The sequence below is a fragment of the Chinchilla lanigera genome, unplaced genomic scaffold (assembly GCF_000276665.1).
Source record: "Chinchilla lanigera isolate Chin_1 unplaced genomic scaffold, ChiLan1.0 scaffold00002, whole genome shotgun sequence".
Lineage (NCBI taxonomy): Eukaryota > Metazoa > Chordata > Mammalia > Rodentia > Chinchillidae > Chinchilla > Chinchilla lanigera.
Genome location: NW_004955403.1, coordinates 18,438,869 through 18,454,663, shown reverse-complemented (window position 1 = coordinate 18,454,663; position 15,795 = coordinate 18,438,869). Strand labels below are relative to the sequence as shown.

At 39.2% G+C, this 15,795-nt stretch overlaps 1 protein-coding gene across 13 annotated transcripts in view; it reads left to right on the top strand.

The window, feature by feature from the left end:
- Osbpl6 (oxysterol binding protein-like 6) overlaps nucleotides 1-13,116 on the top strand; it is a 134,291-nt gene extending 121,175 nt beyond the window's left edge. For all 13 annotated transcript variants that reach the window (XM_013512645.1, XM_013512652.1, XM_005373388.2 and 10 more), the window contains 5 exons: nucleotides 432-576; nucleotides 1,823-1,967; nucleotides 3,110-3,236; nucleotides 4,635-4,757; nucleotides 6,019-13,116. In XM_013512645.1, coding sequence (XP_013368099.1) covers nucleotides 432-576; nucleotides 1,823-1,967; nucleotides 3,110-3,236; nucleotides 4,635-4,757; nucleotides 6,019-6,127 — 649 coding nt within the window. In that variant the 3' untranslated portion in view covers nucleotides 6,128-13,116. The remainder of the gene's footprint in view (nucleotides 1-431; nucleotides 577-1,822; nucleotides 1,968-3,109; nucleotides 3,237-4,634; nucleotides 4,758-6,018) is intronic.
- The last annotated feature ends 2,679 nt before the right edge of the window (nucleotides 13,117-15,795 follow it).

The window sequence follows — 15,795 nt, the reverse complement described above, 5'->3', positions numbered from 1 at the left end:
ATATAACCCAGCCTTTTCTAGGACATCTTCTGTGACACTCGCCCCATGTCCCAGGCCAATCTAAGGGTGAAGGACTTGTTCTTGTGTATTCGCGTGGTGTTTTGTTCATTTGTCTGTTAGGGCCCTCATCATATTTGACCCTAAGCATTTGTGTACATATCCGTCTACTCCTTACTTTCTGGTGGCCCCCGAGGAGCAGGAAGCAGGCACCTCTTCCACTTCGTAACTTTAGCACCTGGCTGGGAGAAAGCATGTTAGTGATATTAAAGTGGGTGAATGATGTCATGTGTGTATAACCACACAGAAACTTGCGGGAAACGAGAAGATGATGAGGAAGAGGGTAGCTTTATCCAAAAGATATTCTAATTAGTAGAAACAATAATGTATTTGTGACCTTGGTCGTTCTTAATCCATGTTATATTCTTTACTAGGTACGGAGACTACTATGTGTGGAATAAGGTCACCACATGCATTCACAACATTCTCAGTGGGAGAAGATGGATAGAGCATTATGGAGAAATAACCATTAGAAATACCAAAAGCAGTTTTTGTATTTGCAAACTCACATTTGTCAAGGTAAATAATAATGTAATAGAATAGCAAAGAAAAAATAGTACAAAATGCTTCCTAACACTGGGCATGGTGGTACACCCCTGGGCAATTTAGCAACCTAGCAAGACCCTGTCTCAAAGTAAAAACTAGGAAAAAAAAGGCTGGAGATGCAACTCAGTGGGAAGGTCCTGGGTTCAGTCCTCAGCACCACACACACACACACACACAAAAAGTAATAATATAATAAAAGCTTCTTAAGGAAGAAACAACAATGACATCAAATAGCAGCCGGTTGCTGGGTGTGGTGATACATACTCATAATCCCAGCACTTGGGAGGCTGAAGGCGGTGGATCATTGTGACCATTTGAGGCCAGCTTGGGGTACATAGTGAATTCAAGACCAGCCTGCACTTCATAGCGAGACCCTGTCTCAAACCAGTGAATGAACTAGTGAATGAATGGCTACTTAGCAGGAAGAGAATCTGTCCTGTGTTATTGGTCTTAGAACATTTTAGATGGAAAATCAGGACCAGTTTATGAGGTTCTCAAGACATGAGGCTTTTGGACAAATGGAGGTCAAAAAAGGCACCATGTCAAGAAAGAAAAAAACAAATTTCTTTTTAAAGAATCTTCCTTTTTAGGTAGCCAGTCAGGAGTTTATTAAGTAAAATTCCAGAGAACACTTCTTGCCTATACTAAGTCTTCTGGTTTCTATTTCTATTTCTATTCCTGCTTGATTACAACATATTCAAGTGATCCTATTTTGAGGAGCTAATTATAATGCAGTTGTCATTTTCGAAAATACTTGACTAGAACAGCCACGGAGATGGTAGCTACCGGTCACTACAAACTTATTCACCCCCGTCACTGTTATAATCCAAATCACTGTGGTCTAAAGTGGAATCTGTATCACCTTCATGTTTGCGTGTGTTACAGAATTCATCAACTATTTCTACAGCATAGTCAATTAAATTTTATTAAATCCATGAGTAAAGAAAGCATTCAAGATAAGAGGAATTAATGTTAGGCTATTAGGGTAGCACCTGGGCTTTGTCTGTGCCATTCCACCAAGCTACAGCACAGAGGAGAGGTCATCCACTTCGTGAAAGTTGAGCGAACTAATACTAGAAACCCAGCCTGGCATATAAAACATTTTGAGACAGATTTCCAAAAATGGTTTGAAGGAGAGGCTTCAAGATAAACAAAATTTTCCATATGGAAATTGTGGAGATACTGGTGTCACTAAACTGATCCGGTCTGGTTTTTCCAGGTGAATTACTGGAATTCCAATGTGAATGAAGTGCAGGGGGTCGTGATAGATCAGGAAGGGAAAGTAGTGCACCGGCTGTTCGGGAAGTGGCATGAAGGACTGTACTGCGGCGTGGCCCCCTCCGCTAAGTGCATCTGGAGACCAGGTGAGGCTGGAGGAGGCCCCAGAGCCACAGAAGGGCAGGGAATGGGACTCACCCCATGCAGTTCACCTTGTGTTTGCTTTGTGGATTTAACATGAAGATGCTCAAAACAGTTACATTTGTACTTCACATGGAAGTTACATGGAAAAGCCAAGATTTGATAGCTGATAATAAAAAATTTAGGCCAAATCTCTGACATCAGTAACATGACATGTTGAAATTGAACACGTAAAATCGCTCCAGATGTAGCACCTCTCTTTCAAAGGCTATGTATGTTCATTAGAGTTTAAATAATTGAAATACACCAACATAGCCTTACTTGTGTTAAAATAAAGGGAAGTTTACAAATATCTCCAGTCAACAAATCCAGTAATTCACCAGAATGGGTCATCTTTTTGCTTGAGCAGTAAAAGCTGCAATATATTGACATTTAGTAAAAGACATCAACAAAGTTTTGGTAATACATTAGCCTTTAATTGAATATTTGGTATAAATGGAGCAAGTCTCCACATGACATTGGTTTTCACTGGAATGTGTCAGTTAATCTCTAGTTTTAAAATCAGCTATTGGTTCCCTAAGAGACACTGATGAGTACTTAAGGGTCCTGCTAGGAAAGTGGTCATTTCCTTCATTAGAAACTGCATACTGAGAGCTGACCACACATCGGGCTTTGTGCTAGGAACTTGGGTTGCATCAATGAGCAAAGCGCACAAAAGATCCTGCCTTTGAGTTTAGTAAGAAATGCTAATAAGTCTTAATTTAGCTCTGCATAGCTTCCTTTTTCTAAAAGGAAATAAATCACAAGTATATCTGGTGAAATTTTAATATTCATAGTTAACCACCTGGCATATAGTTACCCAATTCAGTATGTGAGAGGAAAATTTTGGAATTTAGTCAATGAGGACTGCTGCTATGTGTGAAGTTTCATTTTAAAGATTAGATTTGATTAAATATATGAACCTATCCATTCCAGTCATCAACATAAACTTCCCTACCTAGCAAAATATAACTGATTTAATTCACAATTTAGTGTTCATGACTACAAATTTGATGTCGGAATGAGTATTGATTGCACTGGGGTGAGTGGGTTTCTTTTGTTCTCTAAGCCTGTGGCTTCTCACACTGGTTCGTTGGCCTCATTCCAGGTTCCATGCCAACCAACTATGAGCTCTATTATGGCTTCACACGGTTTGCTATTGAGCTCAATGAATTAGATCCTGTACTGAAAGATCTCCTCCCACCAACAGATGCCCGATTCCGGCCAGATCAAAGGTAGGAATGGGAGTGGTGCTTCAGGTGTAGCCTAGATTGGGGCACGGGCTTTAGAGGGCATAGAGGCCTATTTTTACCACCATCATGTGTTTATTCAGTCCTTCCTTCTTTCCCTTATTCACTCAGCAATATTGAAGTTTTCTACCTGGGGTGAAGTAGTATTTGTAGGATCATCATAACAAGTTTATCTTGGTATAAAAATTCCAGGGGACAATAACACAGTTGCTTTTTTATCAGAAACACTATCCCCCCCTTAGTCCCTGAAATTTATCCGAGCTCTGCAAATGTACAAACTTTCCACTAAATACAGATCACTCCTTATCTATACCTTGTAATATGTATGGTTTTTTTTTTATCCTGAAGAAAAGAGAGTAATTAAGGGAAGCACTGACAGATGTTTTCACTGAAAGTCTAGAGCTGACCCAGCATGCTTTAGGTCTGGACACAGGGTGCAAGATGGACTCAAAATGCAGCATCTTTAATGCCTTCTGAATTCTTGCTTTTATTATTATGTAATACTCATGTTGTCTACTCCCACAGAGTTCATTGCATCTCTCCCAAAAATTCTATATGCCATACGAATTCCACCCACTGTCAGTTTTCTGTTTCCAATGTGTTTGTGGCTTTGTTTTCTGCCAAAATTGAATGTTCTCAGGATTGAATGTTCTGCTTCACTTCTCTTATGTTTTCAGTTCTCTTATGTTACCCCACACACCCAAGAACACGCAGTCTCACTATGTGGCATTAAAATGTTATCGATTAAGTCCGTACGGTGTCTGTCATAGTATAACCCTCTCCTTTGCTCTCATTTGGAAATGTAGACATTTGGAAATTACCATTGGGTCTGCTTTTTCCTTTTTAATTCTATCTCCCTGTTCCCTTTTAAAATTTTATTTTCTACAGTTGCCTTTTGTAATCCCCAACCCGAACGGTTACTTTCTTTGTCATCAGTCTCAACAGGAAGGCTCCTTGCCTTTCAGTCTAGTCTCAGAATAGATGGAGAACAGGCAGTTACCATCCTCCACTCCTAGTCTTTAACAAGTGCCTTTTGGGACAATGGGAAAGGAGCACAGCTGTGACTTCACGCTATTCTCACCCTAGACTCACTCTTGTCCTGAAAATCGCAAGTTGCAGAGCCTCCACATCAAAGAGTCCAAACCATTCACATCTCCCTCCCACCATAGCATTGGTGGATACAATAATTAGTCCGCAAGCACAGAAAGTGTGTTAGCTGATGGGCAGACAGAGGCATGCCCTGGGACAGAGTGTGGAGACCTTACCAGAGCATCACCATTCGCTATGTCATGTTCACAGCGCCCAGAGTGTAATTTTATGCAAATGAGTTTTTTTCCCTAAGAAGAAGGTAACCTATGGAAATATCAACTGCTTTCTGCTTAGATTTTTGGAAGAGGGAAATTTAGAAGCTGCAGCAGCAGAGAAGCAAAGAGTAGAGGAACTCCAGAGGTCTCGAAGACGATACATGGAAGAAAACAACCTTGAACATATACCAAAATTTTTTAAGTAAGTCAGTTCATTACCATAATAAATTGGTGTTTCATATGCTCATCACAAGTCATGAGAAACTCCAGGTGAGAAGGAAATGTGGAATTGGGTCATGTCCAGGGAAGTTAAGGGTAGAAAAACTAAACTGAATTTGGTAACTTCACTTCTGGCAGTGAAAAAAAATGGCATCGGGTTTTGCACTTGTGAAAAGTTACAATCATAATAAGAAATTCTTCTCTACAGACCTTTTCTTCTCATGGGCAGTAGAAGACTATGGATCTCCCCCAGGACTTTGTCCTTTAGCTGTACCCTTTAGCATGCTGGCCACTTGTTTCCACTCCCTCAGCCAGGGACTGGATGGGACCCTACATCCGCAGGGTCATTGGGATTTAATTTTATTTCCATCACACACAGCTGTCGTCTGATCAGATTGGGTCCTTCCTTGGTATGATAGTAGGTAATTACTGCAGGAATGTTTACAGGGTTATATATACATCACACAGATGACTGTAGTTTACAAATCCATCTTTTTACTCTCTGGGGCCTGAACAAAGAAAGACTCAGGTTAACCTCCTATCCTTTAGAGCTGCCACCTGACGACCGTCCTGGGGCAGACATGCAGCCTGGTCCGTCAGGTGTCCACAGGGTGCACGTTAGAGCCCCTGCAGAGAGGCTTGTACAGTTACTGATGTTGCATACTTTCCCCTGCAAATGAAAATGAAGCAGAAATAATTCTATAAGGCTGGGGCTGGGAGCTCTTAGTTGCAGTGTATGAATATGCTTTGTTTGGGGCTCTTTATTCTCTGTCCCTGCCTAGAAGTGGTTTATTCCTGCCCTCAGTTCCTCTCCCACCTGCTTCCATATCAAACATTTAACAACAAAAGTGCTGGGCATGTTGGTACACACCTGTATAATCTCAGAACACTGGAAGCTGAAACAGGAGGATCTCTCTGAGTTCAAGGCCAACCTGGACTACATAGTTAGACCCTGTCTCAAAAAAAAAAAGGTGGGGGGCTAGGGAGTAGCTCAGTGGTAAAACACTTGCCTGGCACTTGTGTAGATCTGGGTTTGAGCTCCAGCACTGCCCAAACAAAATGTAAAAAAAAATAAATTCATTCCTACTCATAAATAATTAAATCATCAGTCATTAGCAGATAGGACACTAATTATCTTACACAGGCTACTGCTTATGTCTCCCAGTCTTTCCACAGAAGACAGTCCAGTTACGCGTTTACCTTGATGTCATTTGTGGCTGATGTTGATTTTTATATTTTCACAGAAAAGTTACTGATGCGAATCAAAGAGAAGCCTGGGTTTCTAACGACACCTATTGGGAGCTTCGAAAGGACCCCGGGTTTAGCAAAGTAGACAGCCCTGTTCTTTGGTAACCTGAGAATGTAGAGCTAGCCCACCTATCACACTCTGAATGAATAAATAACTATGCACAATTATGTTTCTTATAGCTACGCAAGGTTTCTGGGTTCACTGAAAACCTACCATTTGCTTTTCTATTCATCTTTATAACGGACTTTCAAAAGTGCATTAGACAAGGCCCCTAACCACTTTTGGATCCTTTCTGTTTTGCTGCAACCATATTCCTTAAAAAAAAAAAAAAAAAAAAAAAAGGCAACCCCACACCCTCCTCGGAAAGGAGAAAATGAGCAGAATATAAAATCCAAAGTCTGAAGGGTTTGTAAAGAAAAACAAACTGTAACTGGTGCTTAACGCTGAACAAGAGAGTTAAACACAACATATAAACCACATGTTTGGCCCATTGTCTGGAAGAGACATCCCCTTCTCTGGAAAGAGCTCCCAGGCCACAGCAGTCGGTCAGTTCAGACTTCAAGTGTGTTTTTGATGTGGTGTGCTGGCCTTGTCAAAAGGGCGGGATGCTTCCCAAAGCCTGTTCCATCTGTATGCCGTTGTTCATGCCTTAAGAAATGCAAAGATGTACAATAAACCATTTTTTAAATGTGTGCTCATAGGTTCATGGGAAGGACAGATCTTTTGGATCATGGCATGATTCACTTTCTTAATCCAAACAATGATTGAACTAACAAATGGATTTAAGAAGTGAACAAAGTGTGCTTAACTTGGCAAAGTGAATTACTGTATGGTATACCTGAAGGGCGTAAAGGAAAAGGTGTGCTCAGCAGATCTCTGTATTCACAGTGTGTATTAAGTTCCTGTCTTGTGTCCAGATAGCAAACCGCCCCTCTTCCACCGAACCTCACAGTTTGCCCTATGGTTTGGCAAAATCTGTTTCATTTGGACATTTGTCACCAGTGTTAAAACTTTGGAGGGGAATGCCAAGTAGCATATGGAATTTCAGTGTGGGCTCGGGACTGTAAACAGCCCCTGTTTCTGAGTGATGCACAGTGCGACACACATCTCTCACCCACGGCCACCTCATTGCCGCTATTCCCGTTCCACTGAGAACAGAATCGAGAATGCTAGTAGCTTATTTGCATTGTTACAGTGGGTTCTATGCAAAATTATATTTCTTCTTTTTATCAAGCAATTCCATATGGTACATGACTACATATTAGGAACTTACCTTGCTAGGAGCAGAGATAATAAAACTTAGGCTGAAGAGTTCATCCATCCCACTGGGGGGAGGGCAGAAGTACGTTTCACATACTGCAGGATTTGTTTTTCCTCTGCAATATACAGAAGCTTTCCTAGGAAACTTGCATTAGTGTTCCTAAGTTTCTGCATGTAGATAACTATATAAAATGCCTGTATTTTTTTTAAATCTCTCAAAAGAGATTTTCCTAGAGAATTATAAAATTACATATATTTTATTGTTAGATTTTTATTCTTAGATTCTTACCATCTGAATTTAAGTGTTACTTTAAACCCTGGTAATATGGCTACTGACATTTTATACTGACTTATGCAGTCTTGATTTTAGTGTTATTTCTCCTCACTGCAGCATTCCTAATAATGGCTAATACACCACCAAACAAAAAACTGCCGATAAGAATGTCAGGGAAAACTCTAAAATTTCCTCTAGATGGAGCAATATTTACTTATCCAAAATTCATCCCTCCTTTCATTCAAGTAATTATATGATGTGTGCAGTTTGCGTAAGTTTAGAATGGAATTTCATTCTCAAATTCTCTAACCCATCGCCAAATCTGAGCATCCCCTTAAGCAGCCCCTTCCTGTGCATCTCAAATCTTCTAACTCTCGCTTTAAATCTGTGTGTGGTTCCCTCCACGGCTGTAAATGCCTCCCTGCCATCAGTGCTCTTCCTGTTCATTCATTCATCTTGCCATCCTTTGATCTGCATCCTCAGATACATCCCTTTAATTTTAATCTAAATTTAATTAGAAGATACTGACCTCCTCACAGAAATCCGTTCCCTTTTGATTGGTACCGCTTACGGTACTATTTAGAGTGGTTTTAGCCTGGACTTGCATTTTCCTGAACAGTCTCAAAATAGCATTGATACAAGAACCCTTCAAAGTGAAGGTATTGTGGGTAGAGAATAGCGAGGGGAGGCAGCAAGTGACAGATGTGACACCAGTGAGGAAGCTGGAGGAGACCCCGGCCCGTCAGGGAAGCGAGCAGTGCACCTCGGATTATAACTGAGAAAATGAGAAGTTGTAGACAGGGCCTTGATTAAATAAATTCAGCCTGCAGAATGTTGATCAAAGCTAATTTGTAACTCTGATTAGGATTTCAACGTGAGAATGAGAAAAATGTCAAATTAATTAAAGTCACCATGTTTTATATCAGATTAGAATGTCTTTTGGGACTTATATACCCTGATTATTACCATTCAATGGTCAATAAAGTTTGAAATAATACTCCTGTAACACCTGATTGACTTACGTTCCCCATCGAACACTCATATTGGTATAACAGTCCCATCCTCTTTTTCAATTTTTATTGACAATGATGCTTATAGAATTATGAGACTTCCTCATTGGAATTTTCATCTGTATACTCAGGCTTTAGGGACTAAACAGTAAGGGATACAATATTAGATCATTCTGTTGATAAAACCTGAGGTATTCCGTAGAATTTTATATAAAGCTTTTTATTTCAGGGACATTTTTGTTTTCTTTAACCCTAAAATGAGGTAGGATAGGGGAGGACTTGACATTTCTTAACACTTGTCCCATGAGTTACTTAAAAGCACCTTCCTCTCCTTTGAGACGGTCATTTAGGAAAACGACTGTAAGTGGTAGTGACCCTACAGACCGAGCAGATTGGTGGTATGCACCAGCGTGTGGAGAACCCATGGGAAATTAAGTAGTTTGATCCTGATCCTACTACACAAGGTGTGATTTTAGTGTCTTAATTCTCGGGGTTTTTCAAATTAAGTTTATTGGTACATTTTAGGTATACGTTATGATCACATTCATCATTGGGAATTTGTACCTGTACTTGATATGTTATATATTGATTCATTATTTTTTCATAGATTACTTTAAAATATCTTCCCCATAATTTCCAGGCAATTGTAAAAATAAACCTCACTTAAGGTACATATTTCATGCTACCTATTAATTATATGTGTGGAGGAGGACCCAAATGTAATTTTCTGGGTAAGAAAATATTCCTTTCAATACAAAGGATGCCAAGTTGTCAATTTTCCAAAGCTTTTGCTCTCTTGATTATTCTGGCCCCGTGCCTTCAGCAACTCCACTAATCAATCATTAGATCCTGTCCCAAGGACCAGGGGGAGGGGTTTAGGGAGGAAAACCTGATTAAGCTGTTTCTGCTTAGTACTACTTACAGCTATGGCTGGTGAAGCATTTCTCATCGTAATCTAAATTTTTGTTACTACCTTATGGGTTTTAATTATCCATCTTGTCTAATCTTGTTCTCTGTCACCCTGGATGATGAAGTGCTTGTGGGGGTGTAGCTCCACACACACCAGGGGGTGTAATAAATGTTTGCACTTGGCGCAGTATATTACAATGTGACACAGTAAATAAAGTTTGTGTACAAAATACTAGTTTATTTCTATGAGAGACCTTATGTTCAGGATATATAAAATGTACCTAATTAAATCATTATGAATCTATTTTGTGCTCTAGAAATGTTCTTTGGGGGAAAGATGGAGACAAAAGTGTGTCAGTGGAACTAAGAAAATACTCCATATCAAACCAAGATTAGATTTTCTAAGCCTTCATTGAATTTATTTTGTTAAAATTCATAATTTTGAACTGTACGTTGCATGAATCTTTCTCTTGAATGGAACCTGACATTGTTTAGGTTGTCTAATACATAACTTTTTAAGAACATACATTTATTATTTAATGGTAAGACTTTTTCACAGCCTCTTCTTTTAGATAAAGTGGCAAATTGTGTAAGAAAGATTTAGCTTTAGTTCTCTGAAACTGAGATATAAAGAATGAATTATTTAAAAATTGCTGTCATTAACCAGCATGCCCACTATCTCAAGCGAATGAAGTTTCATGATAAAGAAAGCTTACAGGTGGCTCCGGGAGAGAAGCACTTATCTGCTGTGTGCATCCTTTTGTTTCCCAAATCAATCTCTGACTTGATTGATTTTTCCAAGTCTTCTGATCGTAGCTTAATGAAGGGTAGGGATACACAGGTCCATTCTTTTCACAGCATCTATGCAAAGTTCCAGAATTGTTCAATATTGGAAGCCATTTCATTTAATCTCTTGAACACTACTAATTTTTCACAGATTAAAAGTTACCCCATCAATACAAGTTATTAGTTATTTTTGTATGGCCAAATTGATAGGAAAAAATAATGTTGTTTTGTGTAAATTGTTCTTTCTAGCATGCCTTCTTTCTAAACATGTTAGTTGCAGATGGAAGAATCTTAAGTTTTCATAAAACAAGGTGTACTCCTGTTTGAGTCCCATCTGTCTTCTAACATTTTTTTAGCAGAGTAAGCAACTGCACTTACTTGTTAAAGAGCAAATAATGCTAACACTCCTCTTTCTTTTACCTTAGGCATCTGCTCCCCTTTAGTTATTCTCATGCTCTTAGTGCTTCAAGAATTAAAGTTGTTTTTAAGCTGCAGGTATAGCTGACATGTGATAAGCTTCATGTGTTTGAGCTGTACAACTTGATACACTTGGACACCGCCATAGTCACAATAGTAAACGTATCCGTCATCCCCTGCAGTTTCCCCTGCCTGCATAATCTTTCCCCATTCACCCTGAGGGAATCATAAACCAGCTTTTTTGTTTTTCACTTTTGAAAGGCTGCTTATTTTCTTGTATTTATAGCTCTGAGAGTGTCCTGGAAGTCTTGAGTCTTGTGTGCTTATAAATAAACATGCCTGCCAGCTCTTCCCATGCCATTACGCCTTTGTCAACCATAAAGCAGTAATACATTACAAGAGGAAAAGGTTCCCATTAAGATCTAGTTCTGGTAGCCCAGTTAAAAAAACTTAATTTGCTTAGAAAAACTGAACTCATATCAAAATTGCCATGTAAGTCAATGGATTGATTTCCACGCTTTGCTAATCCAAAATAATGTGCTGACTGGGGCTGCTCAGGAAGCCCTGGAAAGTGTTTTTGGTGTGTAATGAAAGAATTTCTGACAAAAACATGAGCTGGGAGAATGGCCCTTGAGATGATGCTTTCATGATGATGATCTGTGAAATAGCCTCTGCTGAGCCCCACTTTTGGGTCATCTTCTTTAAAAAAATTAACCCTTTTAAACTGAGACATACAAATTAAACACGAATGGGGTACCATGTGATGTTTCCGTACAGCTGTACATTGTGTAATATTTAACTCACATTAAACATACCTGTCTCCTCAAACATTGATCATTTCTTTATGGTAAAAACTTTGAAAAGCCTTTCTCCTAGCTTTTTGAAATGTGTACTATATCACTGTTACCTATGGTCACCCTAATGTGGTCAGACATTTGAAATTTCCTCAAAAGCAGCACTCAAAAATGGATGTTTTTCTAGGTCTTCAACTCCCCCACCCCCAACACAAAGTTACTGAGCCTAATTTTGGAAGAGAAATAGGAACTGTCAGAGTCTAGTGAACTGGAAGCCATTTAGGTTGAAAGCTGATTTTTGAGCCCCAAACCCTATTATTTGAAAGAAAACTCTCCAGAGGGGATCATAATTAATATGAAATGCTAGTGGATAAAAAAGGCAAGGATGAATAAAAAAGAAATGGAATCTGACAAAGAAAAGTAGGTTCTCTGGGGAGAACAGGGGTCGTGCTCTGGGACCTTTGGATGGATCCTAGGTGGGCCGTGGGTTCTACTTATATATTTCTTTACATACAGATTTATCTGGCTTTTCTCCAAAGACTCCGAGTCACTAGATTTAAGACCTGGGCCAAGAATGCACGTTGTTTGACCCCTTCTATTTCCAGGGAATTTGCACCACATGAATGCTGCCTGGCACCCGCTCTGTTGTCCCTGCCCCAAACTCAGCCTTTGTTGTTCCAATAGTGACACTCTGGTGTCAGTAAGACAGCCTGGTTCAAGAACCAAAATCTAATGAGAGCTCAGTGACCCGTGACTCACTTTGTGAAAGCGAGCTCAGTGGTCCGGTTCCATGGAATTTAATTCTGAGTTTGATGCAAGGTAGTCAGTGGCAACATTTACACTGGTGTATTTTGAAACTGATGGATATTGAGCAAACGTTACCTTAAGGTTGGTATTCTAATGATGAACGCTAGGGTGGGAACCTGGTAAACCAGGGACCATTCAGTAAATACCATAAAATACTTAGACTTTAAATCCTCTAGCTGTATAGGGGGAGATTATGATTGACCATATAAAAGTGTGCTTTACTCTGTCCCAGTGCCAGTGCTGTAATATGGAGATTAACGTCTGGGAGGGCGGAATTATAACACCTGAAAGACAAGATTAGGATTAGGCCAGGGAAATAAAGTGCGTTCATGGACACCATAACCAGCCACGTAACCAAAAGTTTCTCCTTTAAGCTGTGGATCACTCGCCCTCCATTCCCAGGCAGGCTTTGTCTTGTCTCTAAGGGTAGTTTTCGAGGCCCAGAGGGGTGAAGGCATGTCTGGCTAACAAAGCAGCTCACCCTTACTGTCCTCATAATGAGGTCTAGCAGCACATTCTTTACCCAGGTCAATTTCTTCCCCAAAGTGAAAACACTGTGAAATTACTCTGCTTATATTAGAAGGTATTTGCATATGGTCATTTTGAGATAGAAAAAATTAAATTTTATGCTAGGTGTAGAATGTCAAAGCAACTTTCTATAGAAAGACAGCTTGTACTTAAATTTCCTAATGAAAGTTAGTTATTCACTGAAAACAATTGTCTAATCTGTGTCATCTCAAAATAAGAATCTCGCCTCCTCGATGAATGTTGTATAAAGCAATGTTACATTTGTAACAGCACAGGAAATTCAATAAATTTTTAATTATATAAAGAGATTTGGTTTTTGTGTATAGTTATGTTCTGATAACTTTTCCATAAAATTACTGGTTTTACTAAAATTAATCAATTGACTAAATATTTTTATCTCCAGCAAGAAACACCAGATATGATATAATAAAGATTGAGTTCTTATTCTGACTATATTTCCAGGTTTTTTTTTTTCATGTAGTAACTGTTTTCAAATCAAATACTATAAGTATAAGACTTTTCTCTGAATTTTGAACTTATATTAAAAGACTTGCAAAGCTTGGCTTCAGTCTCCTTATTTCTTGATTATGGGAATAAAACTAATGTGTGAAGACAGTGGTCAGTGTTTTAATCTCTGGCCTCTTGGGAAATCCCTAAGGAATACACTCACCCAACAGCTCTCCCTTTGGAAAGTGAGTTTTCATGGGGAATATTTTCTGTCACTGTTGAAATCACTTCTAATAAAATAATGGCACTGTATCTTGTTTTTAGCCTGTTTATGCATTAAAAGTATGTATCAGCCTTGACCTCCAAGAATCTAGTTTCTTTAAAAAAGAAGTGGGGGAAGAAATATTTTCAGAGAGTATCAAAGAAAGCAGCTAACAATGCTTTGGGTCACTGGAATTAAATAAGTTTCCTCTAAACAGGTTTTTTTGGGAAACAGGGTTTCATTATACAGTTGAAACTGGTCTTGAACTCACTACGTAACCCAGGCTGGCCTCAAACTCAAGGTGATGTTTGACTCCCAAGTGCTGGGGAGTCACCACACCCAGCTTAAAGTAAACACTTGTAATCACTCCATTTCAGTTCTGCTGGAAAAGGATAAACAGATGCACCCTTCACTGCGGTGCATTAAGGTACCCACCCCCTGTGATGTCCATTCATGCAAATGTGAGAACCTTGGCATATCACTTTCTCGGGGAAATTCCTGGGATTGAGTATGGAACAGAAGTTTTGACATGGGTGGCAACAGCACACTAAGAAGTCTTTTTTGTGTCTTTTGGTGTGCGCCAGAAGTTCTTAGTTCAGGGGTGGAAAAAGGGAAAGATGTAAGAACTTGAAAAAGAAATGCCATTCCTTGCAATGTGTGTTAAGTAATCAGAAAGCAAATTGAAAACAGACACAGTAGATGAAACTTCTATTTGTGTAGTTTGTAATTATACAACCATGGTTACCATAAATTTGTTCCCTTGTCTAACTATAGCATTGTACCAGAGAATTCATGTAAGTGCATCTACTATATCTCCAGTTAGCACTGACCTATTGTTGATTTGTACATAGTGGTTTCTCAGTTTAGTTTTAGTTTACCAGTTACAAAATTAAATGACACGCCAGTAAACACAATTGAATTTGTGACACCAGTTATGCTGCTCAGAGGGAAACCCATCGTATGACAAGGGTTGACTATGAAAGGTCGTGGGGCAGTGTGACTCAGCACTGCGGAGGTCTGTCACTGGCATGGCCTGGCAGCTGTGCAGTGTGGGCAGCTGCTTGCCTGAAAGCCAGCCTGCTTTTCTGTTCTTTAAACAATGTGTTTGATGGGTTTCTTAAATTTGGAAGGAAAAAAAGTGAACCAGGTGTGGTGGTGCACACTTCTAATCCCATGTACTTGAGAGGCCAGGGCTGCAGAATGGCAAGTTTGAGGCAAGCTTGAGCAATTTAGCAAGACCTAGTCACACACATGAGAAAAGACTGAAGTTATAGTGCTGTGGTAGAGCACTTTCCTACCACGCTTAAAGTTCCAATAAATAAACAATGGATAGATAGATAGATAGATAGATAATAGATGATAGAGATAGATAAACCAACCCCACCCAGGAAGCTTTCCAATCTAGCAAGGATATCCACAGAACAAGCTGAGCTAAAACCATTGAAATTGTCCATCATTTTTATAGTTAACCAAGAATAAGTATACCAACATTAAGTGCTCAGTCACTCACTATCTGTAGAATTTTAGAAGAGATATATGCAAATGAGCAATTTTTCTCAAAGTCAAACCACATTCAACTGTTCTTCCCCAAGATTCTCCCCTCAAAATGCTTAATTCTCCATTGTATCTCAGAATGTCTGTACGCTATTCACAGTAGTTTTGTTTTGTTTTATTTTTGTTTTTGCTTTGTTTTTGTTTTTGAGACGACGTCTCACTATGTAGTCCAGGTTGGCCTTAAACTCACTATGTAGCTCAGGCTGGCCTCAAATTCACAGTGATCCTACTGCCTCAGCCTCCCAAGTGCTGAGATTACAGGCATGCACCACCACCCATGGCTTTTTTTGTTATTTTTAAGCTTCAGTTCTTTTAAAATTTCAAAATTATCTCAGCTATGTTTCCTCTATTCTATCATGTTCTCCCATGTAGAATAAAGTACCTTTCTATTTATATAATTAATACCCTCTATCAAAATGTCCCAGTGATTTTATGAGAACACTGCAGATTGATTCTCTGAAGAAATCTGAAGTCATTCTTTTAAAATATACTATCAAGAAAAGGGAGAGAGAAAGTCTTTTCATTAATCTGTATAATTATGGGCAAATAACACAAATGATTATGGCTCAAATTAGACTGGTTTTTTGTGGTCCTTCTAAATGTCAACACTTATGTCCCTGGCACAGGTCCTCCCAGTCTGTAGATTTTGTATGTGTACTTCTGCATGGTACCTGCTTAAGCAGGACCTAAACAGGCATCTATTAGATAGTGTTTGTCATGGTTG